Source organism: Peromyscus leucopus, chromosome 20 (genome assembly GCF_004664715.2).
Source record: "Peromyscus leucopus breed LL Stock chromosome 20, UCI_PerLeu_2.1, whole genome shotgun sequence".
In the NCBI taxonomy this organism is placed as follows: domain Eukaryota; kingdom Metazoa; phylum Chordata; class Mammalia; order Rodentia; family Cricetidae; genus Peromyscus; species Peromyscus leucopus.
The window spans coordinates 26332597-26354459 of NC_051080.1; the positions used below are offsets into that span (position 1 = coordinate 26332597).

A 21863-nucleotide genomic window follows, 5' to 3' on the forward strand; every position below is an offset into this window, starting at 1 on the left:
CTTGTTGATGGAAGGAAGGAAGTAGAAGGAGATGTAGAAAAAGGCCTCCAGCAGTTGTGTATGAGAGGAGATAGCCAACAGGTGGCTGGTAATGTAGGGCTGAAGAAAAATGGGCAGACTTAAGCATATTCCAACATAAGACTGCTAGCATTTAATTAATTAGTGCCTTAAACAGTTAGTATGCTCTCTGCACAGGTGTTGTAAATAGCACAGTGCACACAGAAGTCCTGGCCAGGACCCTCTGGGAAAGTCAATCTGGAGGTGGCCATTGGGGTGCAGGGAGGTGGTGCCCCTTGCTGGCCTTGGGGTTCTGAAGAAGAATGCTTTTGAAACTTTGAGAGCAGAGCATTCAGTCAGTCCTCAGTGTTGACTTAGAGTCAGTGAAACATCCAGGTAGGCTAGTCAACTGTTTGGTGAGAACCTAAACAGGGGAAGCCTTTTAGCAGAAACCCTACTTGTTCTTCAGGTTTGCTTGTGATTGTCTCCAGGGAACAGTTTCAGATCACATGTATAGAAGGGCAGCTGGTCTTCCTCAGTGAAGATCATGGTTATTGCAACTCATATGCACTCTCTGTTGGGAAACACTCACTGATGTCCATTTGCCATCCTGGTGGTTGTGGAACTTTTCCTGTGTGTGGGGCGTGGGGGTGTATACTTGGCATCTGGAGATAAATCATTGCTTCTAGAAATGATAGCAGTTTCATTTTTTAATGCAGATGAATAAATAAAATTATTCATTACATTTTGACTTAATGGAGAAATGAATGCTGAAATGCATTAGTTCTTACTATCTTCTTGCAGACATAAGTGCCATACTAAAAATTGAACCCTGAATTCAGTGAGACAGACTATGTTTATAAAGTCATTGCAGGGACCCAGAAAGGGACTGTTGCAGCAGGGATAAATGGATGATGAAGATGTAGAACAAAGACAATGCAGTTCTATTCCACTGTCAAGGAAAATGTAACCATGAAATCTGCAAGTGAATGGGCTGAACTAAGCCATGCTATACTGAGTAAGGTGACCCAGTCCCAGAAAGACAAATGTTACATGTTCTCTCTGACTTGTGGATCTGGCTCCAAATCTTTAGATTTGAGATGTCACCTGGAGTAACCAAAGAAGCCAGGAAAGTAGAAAAGGACCATGACAAGGGCTATTAGGATGGAGAATAGTGGGACATGGATGCTGTGAAGGGGGAAAGGGGAAAACTGGGGTCGGGGGACTTAATTGTGGGTCATCAAAGGGAGGGTAACACAGAGGGGGAGTTATAAAAGAGTAGTTGAAAAGTGCATGGGGGGAGACATTTTATAGTCTTTAATGTGCATGCTTTCGTACAGTGTGTTTGTGTATTCATATATGTGTAGTTTCAATGGAGTTACACCACACAGAGTGACAGTGTTCCCCCAAGAGGCATAGACTAACAACAAAAACCCCAGTGCCAGTCAAAGGAAACCTCCCTTCTAGTTGCTGGTCACAGGAGTCTAAGAAACTCCAGAAGTAATACAGAATTTTGCCATTGCTCATGATTACATCACTTAACTTGTACATTAGACCCTATTACTGAAGACACCACACACTGTAGACAGAGGACTTGGAGGAATGGAGTTAGAACTCACCTGGAAGCCAGTTACTCCAGGTGAGGACTGGCTCGCACAGTATCAGAAGGAGCTACTATGCTAGCTGCCAAGGGAGAAACATGACCAATAGTCCTACCCAGCTGTAAAACCTGAGAATCAAGATGCTGACAAGCCAGAAAGATACCTCTGCTGCTTAAGTGGTGACACATCTTCAGGGTAATCAATAGCTATCTATTTAGACTTGAGGTCCACCAGGTAGGAAGTAATTTGTGCTTGTTACTGTAAACCTACCCAGATGTTACCCATGGCTGGTAAGGTCATGGACCCTCTAGGAGAACTTGCTGTCACTTTCCTAAACAAACCAATATAATTTCTAACTGCATTCTAAATACTTATCCATATACCCACACATAAGTGGCTCTCACCCCTCCACAAGGAAGCTTTTTTATAGTACATGGGTGCCACTCCTGAGATCCACAGCTGGTCACAATGAAGAGAATAAATGACCACGGAGAGCTCAGCTTCAGTTGGCACATCTACAGTGCGCATCTACTCCTAATGCTCAGGGAACATGAGGGAAGATGGGGTGGGAATATTGTAGGTGGACCAGGACACTGTCTGTGAGACAGTGTTTTATAGATGTCACAGGGAAGCGGCACACAGTTAGCTAGTTAACATGCCGTCCTGGATGGGGGCGGAGGGAATCTCTTATAGTTCCATCCCTAGATGAAGAACTACAGGCAGTCAGTGGCTAGCGGGAGGGGAAGAATCGGTCTTCTCCTGTGATGAACCTCCTGGTAGGTTATCCAGTCCCAAGTGGTCAGCTCTCAACACAGTCTCAACACATGTGTAGCTAGAATTTTCCTGCCTTGCCCATAGTCAGGATAAATCTCTCTCACCCGCCAGTCCCACAGCCGCTCAGACCCAACCAAGTAAACACAGAGACTTATTTTTCTTACAAACTGTATGGCCGTGGCAGGCTTGTTGTTAACTGTTCTTATATCTTAAATTAGTCCATTTCTATAAATCTATACCTTGCCACATGGCTCATGGCTTACTGGTACTTTACATCTTCCTTGTCCTGGAGGCTGCTGCAGGCAGTGACTCCTGCCTTCCTATTCTTTTATTTCTCCTCTCTGTTAGTCCCGCCTATACTTTGTGCCTAGCCACGGCCAATCAGGTTTTATTTATTGACCAATTAGAGCAACTTGACATACAGACCATCCCCCAGCACAGCCAAGTGCAGACCATCTCAGACACCTGCACTCAGGCCCGTGGTCCTAATCATCCTCTATGCAGACCTGCTGGGTAAAGCCACTAGGAACCCAAGAACGGGCTCCCACAGGACATACAGAACCTCCCACAGCACACATGTACATATGAGAAGTGTTCAATGGACTCAGCAGATTGTGTGTGTGTGTGTGTGTGTGTGTGTGTGTGTGTGTGTGTGTATGGATGGATGATGGATAGATGTAATAATAAGTAGAGTTCATGGATTTGAAATGGGTAAGTGAGAGGTGTGAAAATAAAAAAAATTTCAAGAGAAAACCTTGTTAATTATTAAACATTTGATAAAGGAAATGAAAGAATCAACATCATATAAGAAATGCAGTTGCATCTTCTGGAAAGTCCAATCAGGAAAAATAATAGAAACTTGGGGATCCAGCTCAGGGGTCCACTGTCCAAACAGTGGAAACATCTGGGAAGATGGTGCAGAGAGTGGGTAGCAAGGACAGCCAGACACAGGTGGATCAGGATACTAATGCCCCTACCATGTGGTTTTTGATTGTTTAAACTCTATATGATTTTTATATTTTAAAAAAATAAATTTCAAAAGTAAGGAATAAGTCCATGTGAAGATGGGACTGTTTGAATTTTGGTTGAAGACCAATAAAATTAAAAACTTGTATGAGAAATGCCATTTTGATTTTTGAAGTGTTCTGATTTCAAGGAAGTCACTTGAACTGCCATAGTTAGACTGACTGCTGAGTGTCATTTCTCCCTTAAAACAACAACAGCTATGGCATGGATCACTAAGACAGCAGCCAGTGTCCTGAGTGTGGACTCAGAATTCTCACCAAGGAGAAGTGGTGAGCTGGTTGAATTTCTGGTTGACAGACAGAAGTATTTGTAATTTATCTCAATTATGGAAAAGCTTTCAAAACTTCTCCATTTCTTATTTTAACTCCTTTGTTCAAGGTGTTTCTTGCATGTGTGTTATATGCTAAGTATTATTAGAATGATTTATTCTCACTGAACCACCCAGTTCTTAAAATGACCCTGGGAGAGTGGTCGCTTTCCTCTTATCCTCTGCACAGGAGAGTGAACCAAGAACACTGAGGACGGGATGCTTCCCCAGTGTAAACCACAGCAGTCTAAGCTCACAGGCTGTGTGCTCAGTAGTCCACCTTTCCCCTGCTTATTCAGTTAGAAACCATAGATATCCAATTATGTGAACATCCTGCATTCTCACATCTACTTACTTTGTTGTGACTGATTTGTCAGTCACCGACTGAGAATTTACCTGGGTCACTCCATTCATTGAGAACAAACTCACCTGGGTCTGTCCATTCATTGAAAATGAACATAAGAGCTGATAAAACATGAGAACCCATGTGCCCCATTCAGGACTGTTTTTCTCACCTGTATGCTCGTCCTAGCCCTGTTTATGGTTGGTAGGAAATTCATAATTACCGCTGTCACTGAAATGGCAAGTATAAACGATGACTTTTTAAATTTTACCTCTTTGGTACCACTTTGTGGAAAACATCACAGTATGATTTATATAGCAGGAAGATAAATGCTTGTTAGTGATAAGTGGTGTTTGGTAGTGTTTCCCAATGTTCAAGGCTGGTAAACTATTTTAAGATTTGAATGTTACAAATATGGCCGGTTTGTTTTTCCTAGTTCAACTTTGTGGGGAAGCTTTTGGGTCCACGTGGCAATTCTCTGAAGCGCTTACAAGAAGAAACGTTGACAAAAATGTCCATCCTTGGAAAAGGTTCCATGAGAGACAAGGCAAAGGTAATATTAATCATAGACAGTGGCGACCTTGTTGGTCATGTGCTATTATGTCTCTTATGTCTGTTTATCACCTGTTGTGTTAATGCCTAGTGTTTAAGAGCTAAGTAGAAGCTCATAGGATTATAGGAAAATGTTCTGTAAGGTGATGTATTTTGATGCCCTGTAGAAGATTGAGTTTCTCTAGCTAGTTCCAAAAACACAGTGTCTTACCACTTTTACCTTTTAAGAATCATGTACAAAATCAAACAGTAGTGCTTGCATTTTTTATTCTGAATGTAGCATGCCACCTTTTATAATGAAGAGAAAGAAAAATTACCGGTATTCCCCACCATTTTATTTTAAAATAGTCCCTTTGGGACTTTTTTACTGTGTAGATTTTTCACCTACTTCCACATGCTACATAAGAATGTGTGGTCAAGAGTGGCCCATGTATGACTGTGGTCTCTTAGGACTCCACTGTCCAGTGTTACAGCTGTATTTGTAAGTGGGATGCTTCACACTGCTCACAGGAGAATGTGGCTTACTAATGCATTTCTTACAATGCCTTCCAGCCATTAAGTGATGTATGATTGGACTTGACTTACAGTATGTGTACACTGACTTCTTTTCCTGCCCTTTGTTTGATGTGCTCATTTTATGACATTTAAAAGATGCCTTTAAATGTTTTCATAATTGCTTCATATTCTGAAAAATATTTGTTCTACATAGAGGTATTTGTGTTATATGCCCTGTTGTTTGAGAAGTTAAAAATTACTGAGTTACTTTACTGATTAGGAATTTTCACCTGACAGGGCTTCTTAGGTGGCTCTCTGTTGTCTAGTCTCTCTTATCGTTAGCGGTTTGCATTACTGAGCACCCAGCACATATTCCAGAGGCACCCACTCTGAGACGTTAAACGATGGGTTTTAGATATAAAGTTACTCAAATAAAATAGTGTTGTCTCCTAACGAGCAAGTCCATCTGAATGTAGTTTTCCTAGTATGAGAAATCTGCCTTTAATCTGTGTCATACTTAGGAAATAAGACAGATGATAACATTTTCTTATGTGCTGAAGCCGAGACTTGGGACCTTGGGGCATTATCTGGATTAACCAGAAGAATCAGCCCCATTATTAGGTTAACACAGTGAAGGCGTGTGTCTCTGAAAGCAGCACTAAGAGAAGTGGAAAACATGCTGTGTATCAGACTCACACCAAGTTTCAGACACAGGTTCCAGGACCCCAAAAACTTGAGGGTAGAAACTCAGTGTTTTCCGTATCGGTGTGAAACTAACCTAGTAGCACGTTAGTGTCACACCTCACAGGTGTGGAGGGAAGTGAGGACGGCAGCTCTCTCCCAATTATGTCTACCTGTCCAATCACAGTCCTAGTTTGTGCCTGGCTGTCCATGCATAAATGGGATCCTGAATGCCACCAGCTTGATCCTTTCAAATTCTTCTGTCTAACAAGGCTGTGGCTGTTCTCTGCTGCTGGCATACTTGGCACCCAAGAATGACGGTAACCAGTCACCCTCAAGAAAAAGGAGTCTGTGTTGTAAAATAATGAGTAACCCCGTCCCTGTCACTCTGGTGACTTTGCGTGCAGCCTGAGCGGCACTGAGCTGTGTGGAGGAGAGGGGAGCACCGTGACATCTGCCACAGGAGTTCCTCATGAATGCCTGTCACCGAGTGTCTCCCCTGCATGTGCTGTGCAGGCACCCACCCTGTTTACAAGCTTAGACCTCTACCCCAAAGCACGTCTCTCCCCATTCCTGTCTCTAACCGCATGGATCCATCACCAAAAATGTACGGTGATTCTGTGTTTGGCTGATCATTCTGTCAAGCCACAGAAGAAGGAGAGGAAGAGAATATATTGTACAGTTTGCACTCCACCCAATCACTGTCAGTGCAATAGACCCAGAAGTCTGTGTCCCTCGATTTCATGAGCCCTACTCCGCTTGTTGCCCTTAAGGAGAGCAGTGTAGAGTCAGGTCTGCTAATTCTCAATCTCTTCAGAGATTTCTTCTCATTATACCATCCCTCTACAAAAATATTCCGGATCCTGGGAAGACAAGGGGTGTGACTATTGTATGCCTATACCCTCCCTGTTCTTCTAGAATCAGGGAGCAAGCAGGAGTGTGAGCATGGGCCAGGAGGTAGCAAGTGGGAGAAATAACCATGACAACTAAGGTCTCCTTTCCAGGAGCTGTCTCAGTGGTTCAGGCAATGAAGATGCTAACTAGATAGATATCCTGGGTGTGAAAGACTCAGTTTTGTTTTGGCATTTGGGTATTTAGAATTATTTGCATTGGGCTGGAGAGATGGCTTAGAGGTTAAGAGCACTGACTGCATGAGTTCAATTCCCAGCAGCCCCTCAGTGGCTCACAATCATCTATAATGAGATCTGGTGCCCTCTTTTTGCTTTTTCGAGACAGGGTTTCTCTGTGTAGCTTTGCGCCTTTCCTGGAACTCACTCTGTAGCCCAGGCTGGCCTCGAACTCACAGAGATCCACCTGCCTCTGCCTCCCGAGTGTTGGGATTAAAGGCGTGTGCCACCACCACCTGGCAGTCTGGTGCCCTCTTATGGTGCTCAGGCATACATATAGACAGAACATTGTATACATAATAAATAAATAAATCTTTAAAAAAAAAAAAAGAATTATTTGAATCTCTGCCCAAATGGTGCCAATACAGTTCTCGGGTTTTCATAAGTATTCACACAGATGTCAACCCAAATCTCATAAAGAGACTGAACTGTGCATCTTTGTGTTGAATCTAGTACCCTTCTTTGGCTACATGCACTAAAATTTGCAGGGGAACTTCTAGCTCTTCTGTGCTAGCTTTCTATCACAGTAGCAAATACTTGAAATAACCAGCTTACAAAAGAGGAAGGGCTTACTTTGGCCCACACTTTTGGGGTACCACCCCATGATGGATTGACCACACTGCTTGACGATCTGTAGTGAGACAACACACCAGAGTCTGGAGTGTAGAACAGCAGAAGCACTCACTCGTGGCCAGCAAGCGCGAGAGAGGATGGGACTGGTACATACTGCTTCTTCCAAGGCACACCTCCAATGATGTGACGATCTTGCCTCCAAGTCACCTCTCCCAGTCACCTTTCTGGGGACTGGGCTTGAGAGGGACACCCAGGATCCCATCCTTAGCAAGCTCTATGCTCTATTCCTTTTCAAAGCTCCCTCTTCACTCCACCCTAGCAGCTTTCTCTTCCACCTTGTCATGCTCGCTTCCTCCGCCATGTGGTCTATCAGTTAAACCTTCAAAAAGATTTCCCTGAAAGCAACCACAGGTGACAGTTTAAGTAACAGGTTTCTCTTTCGGTATGCACCATCAGTATCCCATTTGCTGGCCTGTAGCCAGCTCTTCCCTGCTGGAATGCTTGGACATTGATTGCAGTTGATCCTTTTAGTAGTTTAACTCCAGCCTGCATACATTCTCAGTTAATCATGTTTGTTTCTAAAGAGATAGCCCTTACTTAGTTTTAAAACTCTGATTTGAAAAAAAAAAAAAATCACATTAAGTTCTAACAATGTTTACTACTCTAGCAAATGTAACAAGAACTCATTATGTTCATCTGTTTGCTACACCGATAAGCTACAGCCATGCTGAGAGCTGCCAGTGGCTGCCTTCTGTTCTTGCAGTGGTGCTGCGGTCTGTCAGGGCTGCAGTTGGTGTCAGTCATTGCTCTGTCCATTCTGCCCACATCATCTATGTGAGAGGTGTGTCCTGCTCTAGATGGCACGCTGAACACGCTTCTGAGGAGTCTGACTTCAGCAGGCCCAGGAGATAACCCTGCACTAGTGCTGTCCCAGGTTAAAATCCTCCCTGATGAGATAAAGGGACCTGCCCAAAGTCAAGTCTGCATCTTTCCCCCAGACAGCACTCTTCCCTTCATTAGGAAGCCGTGAAACAGCTTTTTGGAACTCACTCTGGATTGCACAGTGGGTAGTCATAAGACCTCCTTCACGATCCAGCTGAACTCTGGGATAGAAACGAAAAACATAACCCAGCACTTCACACATCATCAGGCAAGATGGGCATACAGGGTCTGCTCTCTGGCAGTCGCCTGCTAATGAGGGGAAGCCAAAAAGAAAGAAGTGGACTTGAAACATTTTTGGATGTTTTGAATTGCGGTGAAGCTTGGTGTCAGCATCCTAGAAACGGTGAGCATCGATAGTGCAGGAGTGAGCTGGGCACTTGGCCAAGTAGAAGAATGGAGTTTTGTGCATAGCTAGGGTAGATAATGGGGCAGGCAGGAGCAGACAGGAGTCAGCATGTGACCAAGGGCAGATGATGCCTTCGGGGCAGCATCAGGACAGGGGAGACGGTATCCCAACAGGATAGAATGCCTGTCCAGGATTCCTGAGAACCTGGGAACACTAGGATCAAATTTGCAGTTTAAAACCATCCTGGGTTCACTGTGGAGTCTTCCATAACAATCATGTCAAATACATTTTGGGTAATTTTTGCTTTGAATTTTCCTGTTTCCAAATGTTACATTTTAAATGTGATTTTCTTCTTTAGGAGGAAGAGCTGAGGAAAAGTGGAGAAGCAAAATACTTCCACCTCAATGATGACCTGCATGTGCTCATTGAAGTGTTTGCGCCCCCAGCAGAAGCCTATGCCCGGATGGGGCACGCCTTGGAAGAGATCAAGAAGTTCCTGATCCCTGTCAGTACTTTTCACTGATCATTGACTTGTATCTTAAGGTTGTGTCTTTGCCAAAGCCTCCGTGATCTGATTCCCAGTTGTCATTTGTGTAGATGTCCCTGTTAAGAGTTTCCTGTTTGTCCTGTTTGTTTGTGAGGTCCTGTTTGGACCTCACAGTACTTCTTTTTAAAGCAGAGAAATTTTAGGCAGATTAGATACTGCCACCAAGTTTATAAGACTAAACTATTGGAAGAGCAGAATCACTAATTCAGATTTTGGGACTCCAAGATAAGTTTTTCTGTGATCCTGAAAATGCAACATAAATTCCACGCTGTTCCTTAGTCATTAATGTCTTCTATGGGCCGGGCTTGTGATTGAGGTGGGACATGCAGACTTAAATAAAAGCAGCCCTGTGTCCTTGAGGAATGTGTAGTTTAGGGGAAAATTGAACCCCCAGTGGATGGTTGAGTTTAGCGTGCAGACATGCCTGTGATACTCAGAGGCTCAGAGTACAAGGGCTTCCAGGAGTGTACTCTATAAGGGGGTCGCCTGTCACCTTTCAGAAGCCAGGCATTGCCACAAAAGTGATGATTTAAAGGGAATATATCCCTACCTTCGTTCTGAAAGTTAATTTAAGTATTTGTGTGCTAGGGATGAAAAGACCCCCACCCCACCCCTCTCTCCTTTTGGCATGTTCATGATAAGCTAAACATTTTGGCTCTACAGACAGTTGCTTCAGAGAAGCTGGCACATCTGCCAGACATCTGTCTGTAGAGCCTCAGCCTCATCTGAGACTGTCCTTAGAAGTCCTGGACTCTGCTGGAAGAGTAACTTACATACAGTGTGGATTATGTTCATATCGGTTATCAAGAAACCATTGTATTTATATTGAAGTACATTTTAAGTCTGGATTTCACTCAGCAGGTCATACCACTGAGCTACACCCTCGGCCTTCTTTAGTGTAAGAACAGTATTCACTGGGTGGTAGACACTTGTAAACAACGATGACTGTTCCTTCCCTCTCAAGTGTGTAGTTTGACAGAGAGGTCACTATGAACCATATATTCACATAGATGACTAAAACTGCAGTTGGCAGATTCCTTCTTCCATAGATGGCTACATTAGTACCTCTCATGGCCTTTGTAGTCTTCCTCGGGAGGTCAGGTCTTTTTTTTTCTAACCCAGAATGTGGACTCGCTAAAAAACCCTGTCTAAACCAAAGTTACTAATGTCTCCTGCTATCACTTTATACATGTTTAATAGTATTCTTTCATTTAAGGATCTTTTTGCCAGGTGAGATGGTGTGCCTCTTTAAACTCTTCACTTGGGTTGCAGGATTATCTCTGTTAAAGTCCAGCCTGACCTCCATACCAAGTTCCAGGCTAGCCAGGGCTACATTGTGAGATACTGCCTAAAACAACCAAAACAGAACAAAACACAAACACTCATAGGATTCTTCCATTTAAGTCCCGTTGTGTTAATTTTTGTGTATGGCATGAAATTAGATTCTAAACTGACTTTGTGTTGTCCCCCTGTTGAATTGCCTAGCTCCAGTCTGTTTGGGATTCTCGGTTCCGCCCCACTGATTTATAGGAAACCTATCCCAATCCAGTTGTGTACTTTTCCTTCATCCTTTCCATGAACTTTGAAGTTGGCCCAGGCTTTCCCCAAACCTCTGTCTTTCTGCCGTAAGTAGTGTCCCCTGCCCAGTGTAGGTGTGGCAGGTGCCCTGCTCTGTTTTCCTTTCTCAGAGTCTTCTGGGCTCCTCTGCATGTTTGCTTTAGTATCAGCTTCTGACTTCTGGAATATTCAGCAAGGATTTTGCTAGATGTTTTGTTGAGTCTGTAGATGAGTTTGAAGTTCATTTTAACTTTGTATCTTCTTTTCTGTGAATATGAAGTACTTTTCATTTTCAAAAACAATATTCTTTAATAACTCAAAAATATTTTCTGTTTCTTCAGGGTCCAGCCTGACTTATTTTGTAAGAACTATGTCCAAATATTTTTTAAAAAAGGATTTATTTTCATTTTATGTGTATGAGTGTTTTGCCTGCATATGTCTCTGTGCACCACATGTATGCAATGCCCACAGACGCCATAAGAGGGTGTGGGATCCTCTAGAACTCTTGTTTGGTTGCTGGGAATCGAACCCTGGTCCTTTGTAAGAACAACACATTCTCAAACTGATGAGCCATCTCTCCAGCCTCATTTCCAAATATTTTATGTTTTATGATACTGTTGTGAATAGAATATTTATTTGTAGGTACAATTGATTTTCTTCATATTGATTTTGCTCTTTGACCTTGCTGGATCTTTTTACTGTTCCTAGAGAGGTTTTTTTTTTTTTTTTTTTTTTGTTTGTTTGTTTGTTTGTTTGTTTTTTTAAGAAATAGAGGCATTAAAACATAGAGGGTGATTAAATAAAATTCTAGTTAACTGAATTACTAGAGTTCTGTGACATACCTATCACACTGTTACTAAAGACCACTCCGGGCATTCTGGGTGCCTGTGATGTTTTCCTTGGTGTCTTTTTCTTCTTTGTGTGTCACCGCCGCTCTTCTGTCTTCCCACTGCTGCTGAGATCAGATGATCCTGTAGTTTTTCCTCCTTTATTCCACCGATAGTAGCATATCACATCGGTTGATCTATACAGCCGAGTTTGCATTCAGTCTGTCCTCATATACTGCCCTCTTCACTTGTTGCAATATGTGGTTTACTGTTAGTTTGTTAACGTCTCACATCAGTAACCCCGAGAGACTGGCTTATTGAATTTTTTCCACTTGTCGTTTCTGGTGTTGCTCTCTGTATAATGGAGCTGCCCCACAGTACTCTTTCTTTTGAGTTTTGAAGAGCTAACTTTAGTCTTTCTTATAATGCAGACCTGTAGGTGGAATTTTCTGTTCCGCCAGCCGCTCCTGAAATAACCACATAGAAACTTATCATTAATTATAGATGCTTGGCCAATAACTTTGGCTTGTTTTTAGCTAGCTCTTAAAATTTAAATTAACCCATTTCTATTCATCTATGGGCTGCCTGGAGGCTCATTTACCTCATCCATGTATTTCCCATCCTGATCACTCTGCTTCCCATGACATCTCTTCTGACTCTATACTTCTTCCCAGCATTCTCTCTGCCCTGAAAATCCTGGTTAGCCATTGGCCAGTCAGCTTTTTATTAACAATGACAGCAGCATGTCTTTACAGTATACAGAAGGGTTATTCCACAGCATTTCCACCTTTTTATCTAATTCAAAAAAGGATGGTTTTAATTTTAACATACTAAAATTATATACAAGAAAAACAATTATCAAGTAAGAATTACAGTTATAATATCCAGTCTGTTTGTATTTGGCAAAATAGAGAAAAATAGTCGATCAGCTGTCCTCTCCTGAAAAGTCCAGAGTTTCGTAACTGATTCACTTTCTACCATGATTAGGGAGAACTGCAACTGTAACTGTCTAGTCTTCAATCCCCTCAAAGACCTGAAAAGGATATAATATTATCTAAGTAAACAGGAAGTGCAGAGCAAGTGACTTCTAAAATTAAGAGATGACAGAAACAACTGACTGCCTGGACAGTTACCCTAGGTTCTTATGTAATGTTGGGGTATACAACTTTGGCCTACAGGCCTAGCATATCTGAAAGACTTTCCTGTGAAGCAGGGAATTTTGAAGGACTGTCCTACTTTGTCTTGGCAAAGCTGGGCAGTTGCTTTCTTTTGCGTCCTGCTGGTCCAGTTTGGACAGCATACTGTCAGCAATCAAAGCCAGGGTTGTTTTTTTTTTGTCCATATGGCTAGCTTTTGCCATAAAATAAACTGCATACAGAGTTTCTTTGATGCCCATCATCTTCTTTTGAAGCAAATTGGTACTACCAGGAGCAGACATGTCTCATTGTCACGAAAAGCCTTAGGTTATTAAACATATTAAATGTTTAATATGCAATGGGAAAGTACAAGGCTTATCTGAAGTCCTGGCTGGAGTAGTTTGTGAGGCTGGACCATCTGAGCCAGTAGCCTTGAAGCTATTCTGGATGCAGAACTCTGAAGAGACCATAAAAGAGGTATTTTGAGATGCTGGATCACCTGGACCATCTTTTTTCATTGGTATCTGGTCTCCTTGTTTTGAAAATACCTAAACTTTTAAAGGTAAAATACGTGTCTGTATTAATACAAGTATGGACTGTGAGTTGTACACAAGTTAGCCAAAGGTGTTTTTTTTTTTTTATGTTTGAGCAGGTAAAACATAATGTTACGTGTTACGTAGTTTTTTTTTTTTTTTTTTTGGCTGTTTGTTTGTAGCCAGGATTTTCAGCAGGGTCTTCCTTGATCAAACCTGATCGATATCAACCTGGAATGAATCCACAGGCTTTTATTTCCTGTAAAAATAAAAGCATAACCTCTTTTCTAAAGTAACATATCTTTTGACTTCCATTTTGAAGTCAAGACATTTTTAAATTTATAGTTTGGTTTAATCCAGCAGTTTTTATAATCCACTGTGTCTTATCAGCTGTCATTTCTTTATTAGCGATCAGAAAAATCTAAAGACAGCACAATGACATTTAGGATCCAGACTCTCTGTAGTTTCCTTTATGTGACTTACTATTTTTTTTTTAATTTTTATTTTACTTTACTGTTTCTTTAAGGACTTTACTATTTTTAAACTATTTTTAAATCTATGACTGTATATACCTTTCTTTTCTCTCCCAAGGCTATGTACATTTTAAAACACATTGTAACCCATTTAGAGGTTTTTTTTTTGTTTTTTTTGTTTTGTTTTGTTTTTTACATCTGAATCTGTCTTAATTGAACATCTGTGTTTTTTATTGCATTAGATGAATTTTAAACTGTTATGTCAGCTGCTGACACAATTCGGCTTAGTGAATGGTGGTCGTTGGTGGTTAGCACCATTGAGCAGGCATGTGCCGGAAATGTGTTTTTGTATTCAGCTGGCATGAGAGATGGAAGACTAGGAAGCCAGGTTTGGCTCCATTTCAGGTCTTATGTGGATATTGGTGCCCCATGTTTGTGCCAGATGATGCATTTATCTAATTATTTTTTATCAAATACCCAGGTAAGAAACTAAATGATCAGAGAAGTGGCAGAGAAGCGACCAGTGACCTCCTATCCCTTCCATTCTTCCATCCAAAAAAACAAAAAACCTGAGATCTGTCTAAGCCCTGCTTTACTACTTCCTACCTCTTTATCTGTCCTCAGTCCTCCAAAACCTCTATGGTTAATTTTTGTCAGCTAGTGGCTAGCTCCGCCCTCTGATTCAAAGCCAGTTTTATGGTCAGAATGCAATCAGAATATCACACAACATAGACCTGCTTCCATTTTGATTTTCTGGGAGTGAATTTCCTTGACTTACATGGTGAAGAGTAGGCTTTATAAATCTTGGTTGGCAGTTTGTGCCCACAGTTATTTGGCTATGACTCTGTCTGACCTGTGGTGTGTAATGAGTCTAGCAGTCACTTTGTTTCTGTCCATGACACTTTGTTCTTTTACTATGTCTAGAGTTTGGTTTTGAGCAATATGTTACCACATGTCTGTCATTATTTTGATGGGTAAACTTGGTAGATCTGTGAGTTTATATTTTTCTGTACATGTGGAGTGTTTTCAGTTATTGTTTCTCTGTGTTCTTCTTTCTCTTCCCTGCCTTCTACCCTGAATGACCTACTGGTAAGTCCATGTTGGAGTGCCTGCTCCTGTCCTGTAGCTACAGGCTAGTTTTTTTTTCCTTTCTCTGTTTCTCAGGTGGGGTAGTGTACATGGCCTGTTTTCAGGTTCCTGCTTCTACCGTCTCAATTCTGCTGTGGAGCTTCTCTGGGGACTTTATACAACAGTGATCTGACTTTTCCATCTCTTCTTATACAAGTATAATGTGTGGCTCATCTTCAACACAGTTGCCTTTGCCTGCTTTTCCTCTATAAGAAGTGTTCACATTTTTTTCTGCTTGTCTCTTTTTTATTTGTATTTGAACATGCTAGAGTGTGGATAACATACTGAAGCAAATCTGAATTTTGTGTACCTCGATTCCAAGGAAGCTGCTCTTGCTGGTGTTCTGGCTTCCATTTCTCTTATAATCCACAGGCTCTGTGCCCTTCATGCTTTCTAGGTGTGTTTATGTCTTCCTCTCTTGCTTTTATTGTTTCCTGTCCTTCTAGGAGAGAGCATGCTGTGTCCACATGGCTCAGTTGTCACCAGTGGCTGGCCCAGAGCTGCGTGCTCAGAGCCCTGGGTAATATGATTTCCCTGTTGCTGTACAGCATGGAGTCCAAAGTGGCCGTTTTCACATCTGCCTTGCATCTCATTCCTTCCCGCTGGCATTCCTTGGTGTCTCCCCTGCACAGACTCACTGTCAGGCAGGTGTGCATGGCAGCTGATCAAGGTCTTGCCTGGCCCACTTCAGAGCCCCACTTCGTTCCTCTCTCGTGAGCCAGTGTGTCGCTTGCCTCTCTGGAGGTTGAGGTATCAGGCTTGCTGACTGGTTGTTCTTCCTCACTCATTTCCTGTTGGCATTTTTACTGCAGTGGACATGTTGCTGCTGGTATGGGTGCTTCACCCTTTATTCCGGAATAAGTGAAGCGTCTCTTCCACAGAGCCATGGGTTTTTCATACTCGGGCCAAAGAGGAGGAGGGATGGCATCCCAGGCAAGAGCACCACAGACTCTACAATTTAGTAATTTTTCAGGAGGGATTTTACTCTATTTTCATTTTATTATAAGACTTGAATCCATCCTCAGACTCAGACTCCTTAGATGGTGTCTTTGAACAACTTTCCTTTCGTTGTTCTTCACAAAGACACTCTCCTCAGTTATCCAGAATATACCATCTCTGCTCATTATTTTTTGTTTCTTACAATTTATGTGATTTTGTACACTTGTTCCTGTGAGCATATGTGAAGTTTCATGATGCTATTTTTTTGCATCTGCGTAATATTTTGTACACATTCCAGAGTTTATTTAGCTGGTCTTCAAATAATGAGAGTTAAAGGTATTTTCTATAGTTACAGTGTCAGCACTGATCCCAGGAAAACCTTGAACATAAATACTGTGGTATTTTAGCAAATAATTATGAATAGTAATTTTTTTTTGTCAGAGGAGACACTGAATTCCAATGTTACTTTTTACTGTTACGATTTTTCTTTTTCTTTTTTAAAGTGTGCGTGTGCATGCTTTAGCTTGTGAATGTCATAGGACAACTTGTAAGAGTCAGTTCTCTCCTTCCACCATGTTGGGGTACCAGAGATTGAACTTGGGTCATCATTCCTGAGTTTATCCTCTGAGGCAGTCCACCAGTCAGTGCTTTGGCATTACTTTTAATGAGTCACTTAAGAATTTTTCCCACATTCTCCAGGCTCACATGACAGACTAAATTCACTAGGTAGAAAAGTCATGTACACATATGAGTGTACATGCATGTGCATACACACACACACACAGAGTTGTGGTGGGGAGAGATGTGTGTGAGGGAGAGAGAGACAGAGAGAGAGAGACAGAGACAGAGAGAGACAGAGACAGACAGACAGAACACACACACACACACACAAAGAGAGAGAGAGAGAGAGAGAGAGAGAGAGAGAGAGAAGACTGATAAATGTAGATGTTTAGCGGGGTGGGGAGCTTAATCCAGCACTCGGAGAGAGCAGGATCTCTGTAATTCGAGCCAGCTGGCTACAAGTGAGCTCAGAAAGGCAAACTACGCAGAAAACTGTCTCGAAAAAAAAAAAAAAAAAAAAAAAAAAAAAAAAAAAAAAAAAAAAAAAGTGTAGATGTTTCAATAGTTTTATTTTTCTCCTGGAGAGTTGTGAGTCCATAAACCATCATGGATGACTTAGTTGTACCTATGCTGTATCACACCTGCCCATCTGATATTACAAGTGTAAACGAACTAAATCTTTCCTAAATTGCCTTAACACATGGCCATACACCCAGTCATTTAGTATCTGTGTATTTTCAAATAGTTTTGCAAAACTGATATTTAAAGTGGCCGGTACTATAAACATCTCATCTTTCTTAGGGCAGTAAGATTTTAACTTGACTTTCCAGACTTTTACTGATGTCTAAACAGCACTTCAGCCACAATCTTTTAACTCAAATCTATTTTTAGCCATCTACAACTATCACACCTCCCAACAACTTTCCACAGGGCAAGTATTAGCATCTTTCTAGCACATTTTATTTAGAATGTGCTTTGCAAATTGTTTATTAACCTTCACACGTTTTTAGCTGGTAAAATGGCTGATAAGGTATTAGCAGTCTTATTTTAGACGGTTCAGAACAATGGGAAGATGCAGATGACCGCAGTGGGGCACAGCTAGGCCTGGGAGAGGACCTGTGTGTAGCCCTCCCGTCTGCCAGCAGCAGTGGTTTCCATTCCCAGTGTGCCCCTTCCTTCCGAGGGTCTGTTGCAGCTCTCTTCTTGACAGTGCTCAAGGGATTCCTCTTATTCCACAGTACCTGCCAGTTTTTTTTGCTTGATACTTAGGGAAAGCCAGGAAGACATGGTTTTAGTTGTAAATGCACTGTTTGTTTCAGATTTTTAATTCAGGTTATAAATACGTCAGGACACACCTCAATTCCCTGTCCACACTGACATGTGCTCATAGTTTTCCAGTTGGAAGTCCCCCTGGTGCCTCTGAACATGTGAAACCTTGTGTCAGTGAGTGTGGTTGGTTGTTTCTGCTCTTTTTTCAATTATGAAAGCCCGGCGTTAGCTTGGCTTGCTGCTTGCCAGCTTTTCTTAACTTATCCTGACTACCTTTTGCCTCTGGGCTTTTCCTGTTCTCTTCTGTAAACCTTACTCCTACTCCGTGGCTTGCTGTGTAACTGGCCCTCAGAGTCCTCCTCCTTCTCTTGCTCCTCCTTCTCTCAGGTTTCTCCTTCTATTCATCCTCTCTGCCTTCCAGCCCTACCCACCCTTTCCCCTGCCTCACTACTGGGTGTTCGGCTTCTTATTAGATCATCAGGTGTTTTAGTCAGGCACACTAACACAGCTTCACAGAGTTAAACAAATGCAGCATGAACAAAAGTAACACACCTTAAAATAATATTCTATAACATGTGAGTGCCTTTCTGTAGCCGAATATCAGGAGACGCTCCTTCCTTCACTTTGGCTTTTAATTGTCTTTCACTCTTTATCTCGCTGAATTGAATCCCGTGTCCACCTTCTCCCTCTATCCCATCTGGTCAAAGGGTGGCCTTCCTGTTAGCCAGTCCCCAGACTTCCCCCTGGGCTGTGACACTGTAAAGCAACACAGACTTCGTGTGGCTGCACTCACCTGACACCCTGCAGCTTTCTCATTCTTCTGCCTCCTTTACAGTGTGAAAGTTTGTTTTGTCCTCTCCAGAACATAAACCTAAATGTGTTGTTTACTCCCTAAAAATTGCTAAATTGTCTCAGCAACCTTCAGTCTAATTCTTTAAAGTTACCTTTAAAGTGACACATGGCTTTACATGATTTGGTTTTTGCTTTCTGTTTAAGACCCCTTATTGTCTTTATAATTTGTTCATATTGTGCCTTTTTTGTTTATTATTTATTTATTCATTTTTGTGATACTCTTACTTGTATTCCAGGCTGTCTTGGAACTCACCGTGTAGTATAACCTAGGCTGGTCTTGAACTCAATGGCCCCATTGCTTAGCTAGTGTCTCTGTTAACTGGAATTAAATACTCTGAGTCTTTTTTATCTCCTTCTGTGTGGAACTTTGAGCCACCCCTCTGATGACATGGTCTCTCTTCCTCAGATGGGCCCTCCTGTAAAGAAGATCCTTTGGCTGCTAGACAGCTAAGTTAGACTTTTCTCTTTGTAACTGTTACAAAGCCGCGATGAAACAGTTTAATCTATTTATTCTGTATCTTTGTTGATTACCAAATGGAATTGCGGAGGGTCACAGAGAAGAAGAAAGCAGGATGGAGTCTCAGTTTCAGAGTTTAATGTGTGGACATTGCTGGCTTGTGAAAAAAATACAAATCTGCAGGAATCAGATTACTTAATCAGAATATAAATCTGGAATTTCCTTGTTTGTGCAGTGTAATGGTTAGTGATCATTTAGAATTTCTGCTGATATGGGCTTCTGAACATGTCTGTGCTAGGATTATTGTCATAATCTTAGTTCACTGAGGTGGGAAGACCCACCTACTGTGTGTGGGACTATTCCTTAGGCAGGGATCCTGGAGTTTATAAGTGTGAAAAAAGTTAAGCATGCGTGTATGCATATGTTCATTGCACTTTGTGTGACATGGATGTGCTGTGACCAGCTCCCTTGGGCTTTTCTGTTCCTCGGTGATATGTAGATACTCAGTAGTTAATGAATGAATGGAGCTGTGATTAGCAATGTCCAAGTCACAGCTATGTGGCCTTGTATCATTACACATATCTCAACTGGAAATTATGTATAAGAAAGGGAGAGACATTGGCTTACCTATTATTTTAGTCAGGGGGCCAAAAACCTGTGGTTTTCTATTTTAAAAATTCATTTTATTTCAATAAATTTGTATTTTAACTGCTTTCCTGACCTCATTTTCTTTAAAAAATGCTTACTTTATATTCTAAGTGCTTTTATATTTTCAATATCTTTCCTGTGCAGGATTATAATGATGAAATCAGGCAAGCACAGCTCCAGGAATTAACATATTTGAATGGAGGTTCAGAAAATGCGGATGTCCCTGTGGTTCGAGGGAAATCCACTTTGCGTACAAGAGGTGTAACAACACCAGCAATAACCAGGTTGGTATAATTACTTTTTTGTTTTAGGTTGACTTGCCATGGCAACAGTTTGAACGTTGCTGTCATTAGTAGATGGAAATAGGTGTCAGTATATCTGTCCAAACCTGCATTCAGACATTGTGATGTCATGGTCAGGAGACTGACTTTGGTGTGAGCAAGTTGAACCTGTGCTTACATACATCCTGTACTACTTCCTACCTGGTAGTTGTTGGCATGCTATTATTCTTCCCAGCATGGATTCTACATTTCCCTGAGATGGAGCTTGTTTTTAAGTCAGTATGTAGCATTGGTACCATGAGAGGATACCCTGTGCATGTACTGACTGCTCCATACTAGCCTGCTCTCCACCAGTGCTGACCATAGTGTCAGGTCCCGAGAGGCCCTGTGAATGCCTCTGCCTTTGTGTCCACTCTCCACGACCTGGAGCTGCTGAAAACTACTGAGCTAGCATGTGGACTCAGAGTTTTTATTTCTGCCTCTGAACGGATGGTTAGTGTATAATAGGGGGAAAAATGATTCAAGGAAATCAAAAAAAAAATCTGAGATGGCTGTCTTAAAATCAGGGGAGAAGCCGGGTGGTGGTGGTGCACACCTTTAATCCCAGCGCTCAGGAGGCAGAGCCAAGCGGATCTCTGTGAGTTTGAGGCCAGCCTAGTCTACAAAGCGAAATCCAGGATGGGCACCAAAACTACACATAGAAACCCTGTCTTGAAAAACCAAACCAAACCAAACCAAACCAAAAATCAGGGGAGAAAAGAGATAAAACTTTTTGTTATGAAGGTGTTTTTGGAAACAGTGATTTCCTGTGTCACCTGAGTTCTGGGATGACAGCCTACACCACCAACCCCAGCTACTAATTCCAACTTTTCTGTTAAGCTGGCAACTATGTAGACATTTATTTTTCAGATACACTATGTGATGGAATTTAAAATAGCATTCATTTTATATCTCTAAGTTTATTTCAGGAGTGAAAGTTACTTCCTTTGAGTGTGCTGGCCAGTAGCTATTTGTACTACTGTGTTACAGACCAGGCTTGGGCATAGGCACCTCGGTTTCTCCAGGAAAAAAAGAATGAGCTGAGGGTTGCTGTGGATAAGTTTGTGAGTCACTGTGTGGATACTCAGTGAACAGGAATGTTCATTTCCACTTTTTGTCTTGTTTGAAGTAATTACTTGTAGCTGCCATGACTAATTGCCACAAATCTGGGATCTTTTAGGTAGAATTTTCTTGTTTTTGTTTTTGTTTCTCACAGAAACAGAAGCCAGATGTCCAAATTCAGTGTCATTAAGCCGAGGGTGAGATTTTAGCAAGGAGTAAATCCTTTCCTTGTCACTGCTGTTCCTGGTGACTGCAGGGTTTTATGATCTGTGGCCCATCACTCATTCCTCCATCCATCTTCACACCGTCTCCCTCTTCCCTCTCCCTCTTATAAAGAGTGTACAACTGTATGGACGGCCTGCTTAGGTGATCTGATGCCATCATTCCATCTGAGGACTCTGTCAGCCCTTTTCACATAATTAACATGACCTGCAGAGGTTCTCATGATCGAGACAGCAGAATAGTGGTTGGCATGACATTATTCAGCCTACCACGCTTGCTATGCTAGTTTTATCTTCATGTGATGGCAGCTTACATGTTTCCCCAAACTATGTCACATGTAAAACAGAATGTTCAGTAGATATTTTTGAAAGTCTTCCAACTTGTCATGTCTGTACATTACCACTTTCTGCTGTCTGTTGCCATGTATGGGGGACAGGTCTTGTGTTTTGGGCTGAGTGTTACACTCTTGCAGATATAGACTTCCCTTTGTAGACTGAAATATATGGACAGACAAGAAACAGCCTCCCAGAATGGACATTCCCATGCTGTCAGGCTTTCTTTTAGTGAT

The 21863-nt window shown here is 41.9% G+C and overlaps 1 protein-coding gene across 3 annotated transcripts in view; it reads left to right on the top strand.

Moving 5' to 3' along the window:
- Khdrbs3 (KH RNA binding domain containing, signal transduction associated 3) overlaps positions 1–21863 on the top strand; it is a 170813-nt gene that overhangs the window by 74104 nt on the left and 74846 nt on the right. For all 3 annotated transcript variants that reach the window (XR_005089628.1, XM_028875996.2, XM_028875999.2), the window contains exons 3-5: positions 4485–4601; positions 9123–9269; positions 19836–19975. Coding sequence is in view for 2 of the 3 variants with exons in the window: in XM_028875996.2 (XP_028731829.1) it covers positions 4485–4601; positions 9123–9269; positions 19836–19975 (404 nt within the window). In the remaining variant the exon portion in view is untranslated. The remainder of the gene's footprint in view (positions 1–4484; positions 4602–9122; positions 9270–19835; positions 19976–21863) is intronic.